Genomic DNA, 18,345 nt, shown 5'->3' on the forward strand with positions numbered 1-18,345 from the left:
GGCAGTGGGCAGGGAACCAGCTCCAGGTTGGGGTCCTTCTCTCCTTCTGAGGGTTCCCTTCCTACCTGGTTGCTCAGTGTTGGCCTCCCTGGTACCCATCAAGGGACTTCAGAATCTTCAGAGGGAAGGATGTAGTAACTAGAAATGAGAGGAGAGAAACTGGGGGTGTTCCCCCTGGGGCAGAAACCTGGAGGAGACACTGAGGAAGGTTGGAATGCTCCCTTGTGCCCAAAATTAATCCTGTAGAGCTGCATTGTTCTGCTTGGGAGCCACCAGCCATGTGTGCTGGGGAGTGATTGAAACACTGGAAGTTCAAATCGTGATGCATTGTAAGGGTAAAATGCATACCAGGTTTCAAAGACCTTGCCTGAAAAAAAAAAAAGACTGTAAAATATCTCATTAATAACTTTAAAAATTTTGATTACATGGTGAAAGGATAATATTTTGGGTATATTGGGTGAAATAAAATAAATTATTAAAATTGCTTTCACCCATTTCTTTTCATTTTATTTAATGTAGCTACCAGAGAATTTTAAATTATGCCTGAGACTTGGACAGTGTGTATTAGGATAGCTTATTTCATTTTTATTTACATAAGCCTATGCAAAAAGGAATGCTTTAAGATACATGCCTGGTGGTTGCCAGCTGACCCAGTTGATCTTGTAGAACTCTGAAGTTCTTTTAGGATAAACTCAGGGGCGCCTGGGGTGGCTTAGTCGGTTAAGCAACCAACTCTGGATTTTGGCTCAAGTCCTGATATCAGGGTTGTGGGATTGAGCCCCATGTCGGGCTCTGTGCTCAGCATGGAGTCTGCTTCTCCCTCTCCCTCTGCTCCTCCCCCTGTTCACGCTCTCTCTCTAAAATAAATACAGTCTTAAAAAAAAGATAAACTCAAGGTTCTTTTTGGTAGATAAAATAGCCTCAGAAGTTTGAGTTGGGTGGGGTGATTATCTGCGCCCCCCCCCCACAATTTTGCTCAAGTTTCAGGCCAAATTCACACAGGCATGTATTTCTTAATTAAGCGTTTATTCTGATGTAGCCCTAAAGTTCATACAGCCTGTTTGCTAGTCTCATGAAGTCCCAGCTCTCTGATGTGGTAGGTGCTGAGGCTGTGCTTTGTGCGGAAAGCTCATTCAGGGCAGGTGATCCATTGGAGTCGGAATTCTGATACCTTATTTCAGCATCTGGCAATCAGAATCTTCCCACACCAGTCATCTTTTTAGGAATGATTAAGGAATCAAGTGTCTTTCCAAGGAGTACAGGCAAAAGGCCTCTCTGGAATCTAAATCCTTTTAGTGATAGGATATTTTGGTATGTCTCAAAATATCTTGGCCGGTGTTCATGCCTGACTGTTTTAACTCTGCTCACACAAGGATGGAGAATGTCTTAAATATGTTAGACAACTACATATCCACCTTTATAGATGAAAGCCTATGGTTCCCATTCATTATGCTTTTTAACAAGTCATTAATAAGTCAGTAAAAAATTCATTTGGCAAGGCCTCAGGTATTGGCAGGGGTGCATGGCAGAGGTGTCTCAGGAGAGTGACAATCTTGAGGAACCTAAGTAATGCACACAGTAGTATCATGCTGGATTGCTATAGCATTAAGGGAGTTCCAGCCATCACAGCACTATCTTATCTTTTTTAAAGATTTATTTGAGAGAGAGAGAGAGAGAGCATGCATGCACGAGCAAGGGAAGAGGGAGAAGCAGACTTCCCGCTGAGCAGGGAGCCTGATGCAGGACTTGATCCCAGGACCCTGAGATCATGACCTGAGCCAAAGGCAGCCGCTTAACCGACTGAGCCACCCAGGCGTCCCCATAGCACTATCTTATTAAGAGCACAGTATCTCAACCTATTTAGTTTACCCAAACAAGAGCAACGAGATGAAAGTCAGTGCACTATCAGAATGGTGAGAACACTCAGCCTTGTGTCCTAAGTGTCATGTCCAATTTTAAAGGAATAAATACTGTTTACCACAGCACTCATTAAAAAAATGCATTTTGTGTTAAAGATACATAGCATCAGGGTAAGTGTCAGCAGTCCTTGGGAGAAAACTATTAAAATGAAGTTTTCAGTGTTAACAGAAAACTCTTTCTTAGTCTTAGAAACTCAACTTCCTGATGATGAGATATAGAACAAATATAGATGTAACTTAAATTTTAAGGCTGTTGGTATATAACTGTATCCGAATTTTCTCCCTGATTTTTCTAGATCAAGGTTTTACAACCATGGCACTATTGACATTTTGGACTTCTCCCTCTCCCTCTGCTCCTCCCCCTGTTCAACAAAGGAGAATCCTTTGTTGTGTGGGGCTGTTCTGTGTATTGTAGGATATTTAACAGCATCCCTGGCCTCTGCTCATTAGATGCCAGTTGTCACACCCCAGCACCCAAGTGGTAACAATTGGAAATGTCTCCAGATATTACCAAATGTCCCCTTGGGGGCAAAATCAATCTCTGTGGACAGTTGTTCTAGACCAGGTCCAATGGCCTAGCCCAATGCCTTACTAGAGATATGCAATCTCAGACACTCTCCCAGACCTACTGAACAAGACTATGTTTTAATAAGAACCCAGGAGGTCCGTGTGCCCATACATCTGGCTGATTTCACACCCATGTGCCAATACCTCCACTGCGCAGCCCTCCAAGTCAGATGTGTGACTCGGTTTCTCATTGCAGGAAGCTGACGAAGCCTTACTGCATAACCTACGCCTTCAAATCGAAGCCCAGTTTCTACAGGACGACATCAGTGCAGCAAAGGACAGGTACAAAAAGGTAACCATGAACCTTCTGAAGCCCTTCCCCCAGGTAACCGGTTTGGGTTTGGCCAGACAAGGCCGGGACACTTGTGGCTGACACATGAGCCTGCTACAGTGGGTGCCTTTTATGTGTATTGCCCCTGAACCAAGTAGGTGAGCGGTTGGTTGCTGGATGGCCCTTAGTGAGCAAGGCGTGTGCAGAGGAGGAGACAGTTGGGTGTCTGTTGGGGGGAGGGCTTGGGAACGCATGTCTGTTGAGTACATTACAGTTCACAAAGTGATTTTGCATAGATCCGTCTTGAGTAAGCTAGGACCTGTCATTGTATCAGCTCAGAAAATGCAGAAGTGCAGAAAACGTAATCTATATATACTCACTCTGCCTCCAAGCCAGTTAGTTGGCATTCGGGAGCTTTCTGTTGTGTAGCACTCTGCTCTGCCTCCCACCCCCACTAGCTTTTCACAGGCCTGACTTTGGGGGGCCTTGGTGTACTGGACAAATCACATCCTGGAGCTGTGTAACCATGGGCAAGTGGCCTTCCCACTCTGAGCTGCCTCATCTTCAACATGCAAACACCAGACCCTCCTTCTGCACAGCAGTGTGGTTAACTGTAGCGGACTGGTGAGCCTGGCTTTGGTCCTGGGGGCTGACCTCTCTGGTGGGCTCTGGCCTCCTTCCAACTGCCAGTATCCACAGCTCTGCCTCCGGACGCTCTCCAGGCAGTGGAGGGTGTCTCTGCCTCATGGAACGCGTTGCCCCTGGAGCAGCCTCAGCCGGTGATGGAGGCGTGTGGGTGGATTCCTACCCCAGCTCCCTCTCACCAGCTGTTCTGCACGGTTCTGCACGGCTCCCAGGGATCCCCGCTAAGCCTGAGCACTGGGTGCCCACGGTGGTAACTTACCTGGTGACATGCTCCTTATTGGCTGCCTTCCCTTTCCTGTCTCACTTCTCCCTCCAGTAACGTTTCCAGGCACCTTCATCCACATAAACTGTTTGTACTCAGACCTGTCTCTCAGGGCCTGTATCTTAGCCAGCCCAGGCTGCTATAATAAAGTACCACCGTGGCTTAGAAACAACAGAAATTTGTTTCTTACGGTTCTGGAGGCTGGAACACTGAGCTGGGGGTGCGAGCAGGGGCCAGGTTTCAGGGAGGGCCCTCTTCCTGGCTTGCAGATGTCTGTCTCCTCACCGTGTGCTCACCTGGGCTTTCCTCGATGCCAACTCTTTGGTGTTACTTCTTCTAAGGGCACTAATCCCATCACGGGGCCCCACCCTCATGACCCCATCTAAATCTAGTTATTTCCCAAAGGCCCCACCTCCACACCCCATCCCAGTGGGGCAAGTTAGGTCTTCCATATGTGACATTTGGAGGGTCACAACGTTCAATCTCTACCAGTCTGCTTCTGGGGAAACTGAGGCAGCGTGCGAGTACAGGTGAGACACTCGGTACAGCCTGGAGCCTGGTGCATGCTCAGTAGGTGTTAGACTCTCTTCCTGACTCAGTGTAGATCTGCCTACACCAGTGGGAGGACCCATTGCTCACACTGAAGGGGTGATAATAGAGTTCACACTGTGAAGCTTCTGTGTATTATCTCATCGGTCCTAACACCAGTCTCGTGAGTTAGTATCGTAGGGCAGGCTCCCTAGGAGCAGAGTCCAAGTGATGATTTTTGTGTGATTGCTGTATTAATGATGAGCTTCCAGGAGAAGATGAAGGGGAACAGGGGCACAGGGGTGGGAGCTGAGCAGGGGTCTGGGCTTAGCTGGAGTCTGCCTCAGCCTGACCCCATGGAGGGTTCTGGAGTATGATTGCTCCACAGGGTTGGTCCCACCTTGAGGCAAGAGGGTTGGCCTTTTGTATTCCTGTGCCAAGGAGTCATTGATTCGGGTCAGGGGTGAGGTGGGTTTAGGGGCATTGCTTCTTGGACCATTGTCTGGCCAAGGGCAATTCTCTGTGATGTGCTCTCACACACAGAGCTGGGCACAGGTGCTTTGCTGGGAAAGGGGATCAGCCACCGTGTCCAGACTGTTAGTCCTCTTATATGCAAAACCCTGAGCATTAGGTGGTTTAAATTGCTTACTCGAGACCACATCCAGCTCATAAGTGATTTAGTCTGGGATTGACTGACCATCCTTTGAACCACTGCCCTGTTCTGGGATCAGAAAGGGTCCTTTGTACCCTGTGGGGGTCTCTTTGTTCCCCGTCTCTGCTTTTCTCTCATAGCTGTGCCATCCTGGTCTCCAGGAAAACCAGCAGCAAAGCATCCATGTCACTGAAGGGAAATGGCGAGATCAATCAAGACTCAGTTTCTTCATCTGCCCCCTTACTCTTGTGAAGATTAAAATGTCCGCTGCTCAGGTCACAGTCTGTCCTGTCTGTGACGGTGAACATGTGAAAGCATTCGTCCCTCGGGTCACCTGGTCCTGGAGGCAAAATCTCAAGCAGCTCAAGTTTTAATGAGAACGCTTTCCTTCCCCCAACAGAATCTTCTGGAAATTCAGACCTATGTCACCATCCTGCAGCAGATTGTCCAGACCACCCCTCAAGCATCTGCCATTACAAGTGGGATGAGGGAGGTAAGAATCGGAGCCCCGGCTGCAGGGAAAGCATATCTGGGGATGCCCATTTAAAAAAAATGGGCAAAAGATTTGATCAGATACTGCAACAAAAAAACTACACAGATGGCAAAGAAGCCCACGAAAAGATGCTCAACGTCATTAGTCATCAGGGGACGCAGTTAAAACCTCTAACTAGGCCCCCAAGGGCCTAGTTAACAGAGACCCAGGTGAGGTGTCAGGTCAGACTGGGCGCCAAGCTGCACTGGGCTCACTGGCCCCGCTCTCTCTCTGCGTACATTTGAAGTTTACCCTTTGTTCTTTTATACTTAGACTGGGAACACTGATGTTTAGACAGCTGAGGACACAAAGTGTGTCCCTGACCATTGTCTTAGGCATTTGTTCTTAAGTATTATGGGCTGCTCTTCCTTGTGTAGTTCATAAGAAACTGCCAGACTGTCTCCCAAAGCAGTTTGCATTGTTGCAGCTCATCAGCAACGAATGTGTGAGAGTTTCTGTTGCTTTGTGTCGTAGCCAGCACTGGTATGTCGGCGTTTTGTTTTGTTTTTGCGTTTTGCTCTTCTAACAGGTATGCTGGGTATCTCACTGTGGTTTTAACTGCATCCCCTGATGACTAATGACGTTGAGCATCTTTTCGTGGGCTTCTTTGCCATCTGTGTAGTTTTTTTGTTGCAGTATCTGATCAAATCTTTTGCCCATTTTTTTTAAATTGTCTGTTTTCTTATTCTCCTTATCAACTTGACCATGAACTTTGAATACAGAGAGTCCCCCACAATTCGTAACTGTATTTTCAAGGTCGGCCTCTGTTAATGAATATGTGAGTCTGTGGGATGAAAACTACGGGGGAAAAAAGAGATTACAGGAGCTGATTTTTTAAAAAAATGTGAATTTGGATGTAAAAACCTTATTTCTGATATAACGTTCCACAGTCCTTCTTCCTTTAGCTCTCTAGCTGCTGGCATAGTTTTTCCCTAATGTGGCTTAATGAATTTTGTGATGCCTAACCCGAGACATGTAAAAATCAACGGACAATAATGCAGATTACGACAAAAATGTCACGGCGCCCCTTTTCCAGAAGTTGTGTTAGGCTGATACAAGGTTTGGTGGACTGGTCAACTGGTGAGATTCTGGGCATTTTGCAAGGATGACTTAGGACAGTGGTGCTCAACCCTAGAGACACTTGGACTCGCCTGCAAGTCTGCCTAGACCACACCCCAAGTCAGTTAATCAGCCACCTGGCAGGTGGAACCCTGACCCCCTCATTTAGAAGCTCCCAGAGCAGAATGTAGACAAGCTGCAGGACCTGTGGGCCAGGGGAGCTGGCTGCTTGAGTCTTTTTGTTTTAATTTTTTTTATTTCAAAGCTGAAGAAACCCCAGCATTTGCTTTTAGAAGACACTTTATTATTATTTTTTTAAGATTTATTTATTTAGAGAGAGAGAGAGAGACAGAGCACATGTGGGAGGAGGGGCAGGGGGGAGGGGCAGAGGGAGAGAAAGAATCGTAAGCAGGCGCCACGCTGGGCGTGGAGCCTAATGCGGGACTCTATCTCACGACCCTGAGATCCTGACCTGATCCGAAATCAAGAGTCATGTCCTTAACTGACTGAGCCACCCAGGCACCCCTAGAGGACACTTTAAAACTCTGCCAAGGGAAGTTGCTTGTTCTTGGGAATATTTTCGTCCGAATTGCCCGCCAATGACCATTTCAGGTGCCTGCTCTCCATATTTGTGTAACAGGTTTCCACAAAGACCTAAAATAGCTTTTCCTGACACCTTAATTTTCTTTGTCAGAGATTTCTTTCCACATATCTTATTTTTATTGTACATACTCATTTTTTCCTCTGGTTCAAAAGTGTTTTACACCAAAGCACACCTTTTAAATCATATCCTCTGTTTTCTTGTAACACAATTCTTCTGAGTCATAAGAATATAGAGAGTGTCTGGCCCCAGTCTGAGAGCATCAGTGATCTTAACATCCTCTGGGAGCTAGTTAAAAGTGTAGAATCTCCAGCCTGAGTGCAGACCCACCAAGTCAGAATCTGCCCTTTTAGCAAGACCTCCCTGGGAGAAACAGATTCAGAAGGCATCACATTCTTTATTAATCTGTGCTTAAAAGTTCTATATGAGATAGATGGTCCCTTTCAGGTTTGTTTCATTGACTCTTGTTACCTGGAAAATGTGTGAGTCACCTTTGCAAAATGAGGATACAATTAGTGTTGTTCTAGGAACACAGCTCACCCGGTTAATGTGTCAGTAAAGCATCATGTCCGTGCCCTCTAGCCAGAGGCCACTGGAGATGCATGTATGGTCAAATAAAGCTGGACGAATTATTCACTGCAGCAAGGGAGGGGGTACCCCGTGGAGACTTGCAGGGTGTCTCAGTGGAGGAGGGACGTGTGAGAGGATTGAGGCATCCCACGATGCCCAGGGATATGGGGGTGGGATCAGTTAAGCAGGGCCCTGCTCTGGGTTGGGTGCCCTCAGGAGAGGGCTGGTCCTATGACTGAGCATCCCCGTAATTTGTACCTGGGAGGCGGTACTTGGTGATCAAGCAGCATCGCTTGTGTTAGTGGGGGAGGGGAGGTTTGGTGATTTTTGTGCGTGCTCAGACACAGGGTGGTTTTGTTTCTGTCTCATTCCCCCAGGGTCCCAGAGTGACATCTTCGGATATTGGGCGGGGAGCTCATTTACAAGTGTATAAGAGGGAGCATCCTGGCCTGGTGATGAGTGCCAGCTACCGGCTGAGAGCAGCTGGGCTGTCTTTCTTGTATCCAAGGCTCTCCTGTGCCCCCTTGGGTGGGCATGAGGAGTCGTGTAAGATGAATAGGAGCTGGGCAGTGAGGAGAGACAGGGCCAGACAAGCAGGCAGGGCTCCGGCAGGGAGGTGGTGCGATGTCTGGGCATCGTGTCTGCTTTTCTCCTGAGGCTGCAGACCTAGACTTTTCGAAGTGTGGCATATATGCACATCTTCCACGTGCTGGCACTCGGGGACGTGAGTCCCCTTCTGCTCTCAGCCACCCCCTTGTCCGCATCTTTGAGGCAGGGAGGTGGGGACCGAGACACAGAGAAACAAAGAAGACGGAGCCAGAGAGAGAAGCAGAGACTGAGAGACTCAGGGAGAGACACAGAGCAAGGTGGAGAGAAAGCATGCCCCCCGCCCCCGTGCACTGAGAAACACAGGGAAAAACGGGCTCGGGAGTAAGCACGCAGAGCTGAGGAGGGCCTTCTGCAGTTACGTCTTTGATTCCGCCTTCCCCCCAGGGATCGGGCCGTGACCCCGGGCCCACACGTGCTCCCTCTGTGCATGTCTGTCTGTCTGTCCTGCTGTAGCTGTCTCTGTGCCTCTGTTGTGGCTCCAGCCCCTTTGCAAAGTGAGGGCAAGCAGGGGGCTGCCTCACCTGTGTGGCTTTGGGCAGGGGAGCACGGGGCTCATGCTCGGTGTTCGATGTTTGCCTGGCGGTGAGGCAGCACACTCCATGTCAGAAGGCACTACTCTTGAGTAGAGGCCGGCTTTTGCCAAAGGATTTGGATGTTTTTGGACAGACAGTGGAGGGACCAGTTGGAAAAGGGCGCCTGATCAGCCTGTGTGGAGCGGTTGAGGACGGATCTTCTCCCATGTCACTCGGCGGAGTGGGGATAGGGCGGGGCAGCTCCCCGGGGCCCCTACTGCCCTGTAGTCCCTGGAGCCCAGCGGCCTGGTGCGGCCGTGACATCTCAGCACCGTCGACAGCCCGGGGCACAGACCGACCGTGCCACCTGCAGGGACAGACGACAGAGCCCAGCGAGAGTCAGCATTCCCAGCTTTCCTTTTTATGGAGGAGACAGTGCCTTGTCCAGAGTTTCTTAGCCAGTTTGTGGCACATGTGGGTCTCCAGCGATTTACGGTCCTAGCATTTATGGTTCAGACTCTGAAGACTGTGAAAAGGCAGGACTTAAGGGTGGCCGCCATGGGCCTGGCTTAGTCAGCTCGGGTGGCTGTGACAAACAGCACAGCCAGGGCCGCACAAACAGGAGACATTTGTTTCTCATAGCTCTGGAGGCTGCAAGTCCAAGATCAGGCTGCTGGCAGATTCGGCTCTTGATGAGGGCCTCCTTCCTGGTTTGTAGACAGCTAGGACTGTCTACAGACTTCTTGCTGGGTCCTCACATAGCCTTTCCTTGGTGCATCTTGGGGAGAGAGAGAGAGAGAGAGCACTGAGGTGTCTCCTCCTTTTCCTATAAGGACACTAACCCCACCATGAGTGCCCCATCCTCATGACCTCATGTAGATCTCATCACCTCCCGAAGGCCCCATACTGGAGGGCAGGCCTTCAGCATATGAGTTTGGGCCAGGGGACACGAACCTGAAGAACCTTCTTTGCCCCCTTTCCCTGTGGATTTCCTCACACATCAAGTGCATGTGCATGCTGAGTCTGACCTTTTTGTGCAGGAGAAGCTCCTGACGGAACGGGAAGCTGCCGCCCTGCAGAGTCAGCTGGAGGAGGGCCGGGAGGTGGTGTCCCTCCTGCAGGCCCAGAGGACGGAGCTGCAGGCCCAGGTATGGCTCCACCCCCTCGTGTCCGCTGCTCACCGTTGGGCATTCACGCCACACATGCGAATCAGGTTTTACAGGAAGCACACTGTATTCAGGTGTCCTGTGCGTGCAGAAAAGTGTACAAGTATCCAGCTGGGCGGGGGGTGGGGAATTCTCACAAACTCAACACACCTGTGTGTCCAGTACTCAGAGCCAGAAACCGGCTTTTCTGAGTAGTGTGACCAGCTGTGCTGCTTTGACCAAAGGTTTCCCAGGATGGAGGACTTTCATGCCCAGACTGGCAAAGTCCTGGCTAAGCAAGGATTATGGGTCATGCCAATTCCAGGAGCCTCAGAGGTTCCCCTCATGCCACTCCTCCCCACCAAGTCTTCTGCAGGTCGATTTGTTTTGCCCAGTTTAATCTTGTTAAAAATAAGAAGAGATGGATACTTATTGGAATTTTTATCCTCCAGTTGGTCAAATCTATGCTTCCTCTTTCTCCTTTCATGACCTAACATCTCTCCTTTGGCAGATTTTTTTTTTTTAAGATTTAAAAAATTTATTTAGTTTTGAGAGAGAGAGAAAGCGAGCATGTGTGGGGGAGGGGCAGAGGGAGAGAAAGAAGCAGACTCCCCACTGAGCAGGGAGCCTGACACAGGACTTGATCCCAGGACCCCGGGATCATGACCTGAGTCAAAGGCAGACGGTTAACCTACTGAGCCACCCAGGCGCCCTCTCCTTTGGAATTTGATTACAGGCTTGTGTCGGTGTTTGCTTCTGCTCAGAATTTGTTAGCATAAAGCTCCCATTTCTACCCCTTCCTTTTTTTTTTTTTTTTTTTTTTTTAGTGAAGCTTAATTTGAAAACTAAAGTCACCAGAAGAACTCACTCCTCTTTCTGTGGCCTTCCTTCCCGGTTAATGAGCTTCATAGCTTATCCCCCTGATTCCTTCCAGTTTTCTTTCTCTCATTACTGTACCATTCTGATGGGGCACATTGGGTTAAAATACTAAATCTTCATATACTGTGCACCTGCGTTTTCTAAATCTAAAAATGAATTGACATTTGGTTTGACAAGTACACATAGGGTACAAGAGAACAAAAAGTTTGAAAAATTGGACTATTTAGGAAACCTGGAACATTTATATGTTACTCAGTCTCTATCCCTTCAATGCCTGCAAAATCAAAAGTTAAAGCCACAATGGATCTGGTGGTTTTGCAGCTATTCAGTGCCCTCCAGATCTGCCCAGGATCTCTTTTGGGGACCGTGGAGTTCCAGAATCTTCATTTCTGTCCCATCGCCCACTGCACAAACCTGTCACTCTGCAGCAACTCTCAGGGGCCACTGAAAGCAAACTGGGGTCTGGTGATTATCTCCCGAGGTAAAGATCACAGCTCGAGAAATTGAACACTGCCTTTAAACTCATCCTTCTCATGACAAACCATGGCTCAGGGACCGGACACACCATTTTGGTGACTTGGTAGTTAGTGGTTTCCTCTGAGGCTCTGGAAGAATGGAGCAAGCATGAGTATGTGGTGTATATGTGTATGTATGTATGTTTATGTGTGTGCATGTGTGTATGTTGTGTACATATATGTATAGGTGTGTATGTATTTGTATATGTATATAAATTTGTGTGTCTGTGTGTATGTGTATATGTGTGCGTGTTTGTGTGTATGTGTGTGTGTGTTTGTGTGAATGAGAAATTGGAGAAGTGGACGCAATCCCACTGGTCCTTGAGACCAGTGTTTTCCAAACCACTGTTTACCATTCATCATTGGGTGGTAAAATGAATTCAGCAGAATTGACTGGCATTAAAAAAAGAAGAAATTGACAACACTAGAATAAGAAATAACCGAGTACATGGCTAATAATGGTGGGATTTGTTTTGTGAAAACTGTGTTTTGAATATATATGTTTGCATATTTAAATATATATATTTGTTCAAATGCACACACACACACACACACACACACATTTGTGTGATATCTGTGGTTTGTGACATAAAATGTGGCTCTTCCTGTGGCCGTGGCAACAAAGTTGAAAACCCTGCCCTAGATACTGAGAAAATGAAAGAGCCCAGCCTGACATGGTAAGTTCCAATTCTAGGGCATAAATGTTTCTGTCTCTATGTACATATATATATTTGTTGAATGTAAAAGTAAGACCTTTCATCACGGATTAACCTAGTTTCGGAGACTATGAAATCAGTCTGTCTGCTTGGCAGCCTGTCCCCACCCATAGTTGCTGCAGAAAGACTTACTGGTCTTGCTCTGATGTTGTTGTCTCTCTAAACTGAGGGTCTTCTCTTTTTCTGTGCCATGACCCACCACCCCCCAGCCACCTGGTGAAGTCCATGGACCACTTCTCAGAACAATGTTAAGGGCATAGAATAAAAATAAAGTATGTATAATTAAAGGAAACCAATTCTATTGAGACAGTTATCAGAATATTACCATTTTCTATATCATAATCTATGTGCTTATATTAAATAAATCTAGCGGTGGAGCTAATGAAACACAAGTTGTATTAGTTTTCTCTCACTGCTCTAGTGAATTTCTACACATGCAAGGGCTTTGAACAGCAGTCCTTTATCCCATACTTCCACGGTTAGAAATCTGGGCAGGCTTGGTTGGTTTTTTCTGCTCTGGGTCTCACAAGGCTGATATAAAGGTGTTGGCCTACCTTCTTATCTGGAGGCTCTCAGTGGAGGATCTTCCAGTCTCATTCATGTTGTTGGCAAGAGTCAACTCTGTGTGCACGTAGGATGGTGGACCCCAGTTCTTTGCTGTCTGTCGGCCAGGAGTTGTCCTTAGAGGCCACCCATGTCTCTTGGCACATGGCCCCCTCCACCCTCAAATTCAGCAACAGTGCATAGAATTTTTCTTGTGCATCTAATCTCTCTGACTTCTGCTTTTAAGGTCTCACATGATCAGGAATAATCTATAATAATTTCCCTATTTTTTAAGGTCAACTGATTAAGAACCTTAATCACATCTGCAGAGTCTCTTTTGCTGTGTAACATAAGAGTCATGGGCATAAAGCTAAGGGGCAAAGGTCATGGGTACCAGAAGTCTGCCTAATTAGCTCTTATTCAAACACAGATATGGCTGGGCCCACGCAAGAGGTTCTGACTCAGTAGTTCTGGGCTATGGCACAAGAACGTGCATTTCTGTGTTTCCAGGTGATGATGCTTCTGATCCAGGAACTTTGAGAACACTGGTATAAGGGTGGGCCCCAGGTTGGGTCAGAATGTTCTATATCCAGTCCACCTGAGTCCCTGGCTTGGGCCTTCCATAGCCTATTCAGGAGATGCTCATGGCTGGCTTTTTTGCTGGTTTTGAAAGGTTTTAGAGGCTTCCCAGTGGAGTAGCCAAGCTGAGGGTCTCCAAGGTAGATTTGGTGGCTTAGCCCCTCAGTAGGGCCAATGCTATGACTGGGGACAAGTGAGGAGGGAGGGAGAGGGAGAACTCCTTGCAGCCTGAGGGCTCCAACCTGGCAGAACCACTGCATCTTGTTCTGCCTCTGGTTGGAGCATCTGATGCTTCCAGAATCCTCCATAGCATGGTCCTCAGGGTGAGGTCCCTAAACCAGCAGCATCAGCATCACCTGGGAACTTGTCAGAAATGCACATTCACGAGTCCATCCCAGACCTCTTGAGTCAGGAACTTTGGGATGGGGCCCAGCAACCTCTGTTTTAACAAGCCCTCCGGGTGGTTGTGCAGACTCAAGTTTGAGAACCCTAGTCTACAGGATTGAAGGAATACCACCCTCCCTTAGAGCTGGCAGCCCCTTCTTTGAAGCGCAATACAGCCCATGCATGAGACCACTGGGTTGGCACTTCCTAGAGGTGGAAGGAGAGGGACAGGCACTTCTGACTCCCTAATCTCATTGACTGAGAGTTTCTGTGACAGGAAAGTGAAAACGGTCCTGTATTACTTGGAAGGAGTAAACCTCCCTGGTTAGCATTTCTCATTAAAGTTGCCTAGCACCATCTAGTGGTATATTTTGGTAAGAGCATGTAATCAGTGACGAATACTTGATTTCTTCTTCCTTTTTCAAAATTTTTTCGCCTCTTTTAAAATTGAAGTATAATTAATATACAGCAGATGTTAATTTCATGAGTACAGTGTAACAGTGTAATGATGCAACAATTCTGCGCATCAGTGCCCATCAAGACAAGTGTACTCTTAATCCCCTTTACCTGTTTTACCCATTACCCCTCCCCCCACCTCCCCTCTGATAACCATCAGTTTGTTCTCTATAGTTAGGAGTCTGTTTTCTTTGTTTGTCTGTTTTTTTTCCTTTGTTTTTTCATTTCTTTTCTTTCTTAAATTCCACATATGAGGGAAATCTTACGGTATTTGTTTTTCTCTGACTTATTTCACTTACTTTTATACCCTCTAGCTCCATCCCTGTTGTTGCAAATGGCAAGATTTCATTCTTTTTTTATGACAGTAATATTCCATTCATTTTTATCCATTCACCTACCGAATGGGAGAAGATAGTTGCAAATGATGTGTCTGATGATGGGTTACTATCCAAAACAGATGAAGAACTGACACAACTCAACACCAAAAAAAACGCAACTAATGCAATTAAAAATGGGCAGAGGACCTGAATAGAGATTTTTCCAAAGAAGACATACAGGAGACCGACAGATGAAGAGTGTCTGAACACTGGTGAAGGTCTACTCTTTGTAGACCAAACAGATGATGTTGAGCACAACGTCACTGATCCCCAGGGAGATGTAAATCAAAACCACAGTGAGATGTCACCTCACACCTGTCAGAATGGCTAAAATCAAAAACACAAGAAACAACATGTGTTGGCGAGGATGTGGAGAAAAAGGAACCCGTTTCCTTTTTACAAAAGACCCTGGACCCAAAGGCATCCGGGGGCCCAAGAGGACTGAGGCAGGAGGTCACCACTCTGGATGGGGGCTCACTGCCAGGCACTGTCCTGGGTCCCCGTTGACCCCTGCTGTGCAAAAGCAGGCCCCACAGCTGTGCTTGAATACTGACTCCTTCAACCTTGATCTCCAAGCTCCAGATGAGGTTCAGGGACTACTGAGCAGTGCATGGTGTGGCTCCCGCCTGCAGCTGATCTCAGAAGGGTGTAAATGGTCCAAGGAGAAACACAGCAGTCACCCTTACTCAGGATGAAGGTCAAGTTGCAGCACCGCCCACCCCTTCTACCCACCTCTCTCACCAGTTTCCGTGAGGCTGCTCCCCTCTAAGAAACCCAGAGATGTGAGTGGGCTACTCTCTCTTCTCTTCCTCTCTTGACCCTCCTGTGATTTCTGGCACCCGCCCCTTTGCTCATCACTTCTCCTCTTTCCAGAAGAACCTTCTCTTCTTTGGTACCTAGAACTGGCCTTCTCTGACATCCTTCAGCATCTGAGAGGCTCCATGTGCTTCGTGATGCCCTGGGCGTGTCTCTGTGAGCAAGCCACCTCCCACCCTGGCCCCTGGGCTCCTAGGAGAAGGGGCCACATCTCATTCTGAGGTAGTCAGGCTGGTGCCAGGTTTGCTCAAGCAGAGACATCTCTTTGGCCCCCTTTAAGCTGATGAAAGTGGGGCTCTTAATATTTTTCTTGAACATTTCTCCTTTTGATGAATAGTTATTTTATTTTTTAAAAAAGATTTTATTTATTTATTTGAGAGAGAGAGAAAGAGAGCACAAGCAGGGGGAGCAGCAGGCAGAGGGAGAAGCAGGCTCCCCGCAGAACAAGGAGCCCGATGCAGAACTCGATCCCAGGACCCTGGGATCATGACCTGAGCCGAAGGCAGATGCTTAACCGACTGAGCCACCCAGGTGCCCCCTGATGAATAGTTTAAATTATTGAGCTGCAAAAACCACATTGACGTAGATGTAAATCCAGTTTTATAAACTCATTCAGCACTTTGCTGGACACTGTGGATTTTTGGTGGACACAGGCAGAATCAGGCAGAGCACCAGTGCCCATCAGAGATCAGAAGACACCTTTCAGTCGTCCCTAGAGCCTCCTCTCAGGGCAGGCATTCCTCCCGCAGATTCCATCAGAGGACAGCCACCAACCAGCCACCCAGCCACTCCCACGAGCAAACCACCAACTCATGAGATACAAAAAAAAAATCATACTTGCCCTGGAAGGTTGGAAGTTTCTAGTTTCTAATTTCCTAGTTTGTGACAATGCGTTGCTATCCTACTTACCGTTTAAAAGTTTGCCAAGTGGTTGTGCTCAGGGAGGGAGAAGTCTGTGTGGGGGGTCACCCTGTGTCCCCTAGGTCTTCAGTGAGAACACGCTGGTGATGCTTGCCTGTTGAAATGTGAGAATGAAGGGTTTTCCAAAGGCCCGGAGAGAGTGTAAGTGTGTGTGTGTGTGTGTGTGTGTGTGTGTGTGTGTGTGTGTGTGTGTCCTGCTCTCCTGCAGCTGGGAGGAGGCTGATGCAGGAGGGCCCATGGTTTCAGGAAGGGTCTCAGACCCTGCACAGGTGGCTTTGAATCCTGTGTTGATTGGCAGGTCACTTTGCCCACATGTCTGTTTCTTCATCTGCAAAGTGGAGTCATAATCGCCCCACCCCCATGAGGTGGTCCTGAGGCTGAGGAGTTGCTGCATGTGAGAACTTGCCTGCACAAACCATTATTCCTGCCCTGGGCTGGGGAACCCAGACCCAAAGGGGGCAGTAGACTCACTTTACACATAATCTTTGCTTTCACTCTATTTTGGAACACTTCTAACGTATGTAAAAATGAGAAAACAGTCTCATGAGCCCCCAGATCCCCATCCCCCAGCACATGGTCCCTCCTATATCTCCTATACCCCCACACACCCCCGTGTAATTCTGAAGGAATCCCTGACACCAAATCATCTGATCCAGCCGTATTTGAACAGATCTCTTGAAAAGATGAGGGCTTCTTTTATAGAACGTGAGTCCATGAACCCACCTTTAATAATTAACAGTACTTCTTTAGTATCACCAAATGTCCAGTCAGGGATCAGATCTCTGATTGTCTCATCATTAACTGAGGTGCTGTCTGCATACAGCCAATGTCACCCTTTTCGGTACGTGTTACATCTGTATGGCAAATGCATATGCAGCACTGTACCCACAATCAAGATAGAGGATAGTGCCCTCAGCCTGAAATTCCCTGGGGAGCTGTGCATTGTGGAGAGCCCCTGCCCCACCTCACTCCCAACCCCTGGCAGCCACTGAATTGTTTTCTATCCGTCTGGCTTTGTCTTTTCCAGATTGTCATATGAATGGAATCAGCCAATGGGAAGTCTTTCCCACAATTTCATTCTTTAGCATTTGCTTGGATTGCGATCCAAATAAGGTCCACACGTTATAATTGGTTTCTGCGTCTTTTAAGTCTCTTTTATCCTATAGGTTCCCTGTTATCTCTTTTTTCCCCCCTCGATATTTGTTTGTGGAACATGCATACTTTTAAAGTCTGGGTGCTGTGGGCACTGGCTTTTTCCTGTTTTCAGGGGAGGAAGGTAAGCTTTGATCAGAGGCACCCTCCCTGCTGCCCAGTGTCGCCAGCATCCCCCAGGCTTGTTCTCAGGACTGCTTCATAGAAAAGGAATGTCTGTCTGACTTCGGGATTCTTCCATTCCTGGATGGCTTCTTGTCTCTGAGATTTGAGCCTCAAAAGGGTCTTTTAGAGTCCTTATTTCTTTGGAAGCATTTCCTAGAGTGTGTGAACCCTGGTATAGGTCAGAACATGTGGTTGCACCAGGAATTAGTGGGAGGCCTTGGTATTTGACATGACAGGTAACTGTTTGAATTTAAAACAGTCGTTTTTTTTTGGGAGGAACAGAAACCCAGTCAAACAAGCTTAAGCAGTAAGGGGTGCACTCTAATTCTATTTTGAAATAATTTTAGACTTCTCAAAAGCTGCAAAAAATAGCACTTGGGTTTCTTGCATACTCTTCACCTAGGTTCCCCAAATGTTAGCTCCTTAATTAATAACCACAGTGTAGTGATTGAAACCAGGAAATTAGCGATGATACCATCCTTGTAATAGACTTGACAACAATTTCACAAATTACCCACTTTTTTCCTTGTGGATCCTACTTGCATTTAGGTGTTGTGTCTCCTTAGTCTATCCCAATGTGGGATAGTTCCTGCCTTTCTTTGTCTTTCATGAGCTTGATGGCCAGCTATTTTGGGAATGTCCCTCCTTTTGGGCTCCCAGATGTTTTTTTCAGGATTAGGCTGAGGCTGTGTGTTCCTGGCTGGAACACACAGAAGTGAGTATCCTTCTAGGTGCTTCTCATCAGGGGAGCATCATGTGGGCATGTCTTCCTGCCGGGGATGTAACTTGGATCACTTGGTTAAGGTGGTGTCTGCCGGGTTTCTCCAATGTAAAGATACCATCCCCCCCGCCCCCCCCCCCCCCCGCAAAGGAACAGGATATAAAAGGTAGTTTATGGAATTTGAGAGCAGGGTATGGGGCAGGAACCAGGAACTTGGATCTGAGGCAGCTAACTGCTCACTCTCTGTCT

At 47.5% G+C, this 18,345-nt stretch overlaps 1 protein-coding gene across 2 annotated transcripts in view; it reads left to right on the plus strand.

The window, feature by feature from the left end:
- BFSP1 (beaded filament structural protein 1) overlaps positions 1-18,345 on the plus strand; it is a 38,144-nt gene that overhangs the window by 12,547 nt on the left and 7,252 nt on the right. The window contains exons 3-5 of one of the 2 annotated variants that reach the window (XM_028113004.2): positions 2,683-2,778; positions 5,245-5,337; positions 9,768-9,875. In XM_028113004.2, the coding sequence (XP_027968805.1) occupies positions 2,683-2,778; positions 5,245-5,337; positions 9,768-9,875 (297 nt within the window). The remainder of the gene's footprint in view (positions 1-2,682; positions 2,779-5,244; positions 5,338-9,767; positions 9,876-18,345) is intronic. The other variant, XM_088026241.1, reaches the window with a different exon arrangement.

This window comes from Eumetopias jubatus, unplaced genomic scaffold (assembly GCF_037043125.1).
Source record: "Eumetopias jubatus isolate StellerSeaLion01/CBP00866 unplaced genomic scaffold, mEumJub1_p1.0 scaffold_9, whole genome shotgun sequence".
NCBI lineage: Eukaryota > Metazoa > Chordata > Mammalia > Carnivora > Otariidae > Eumetopias > Eumetopias jubatus.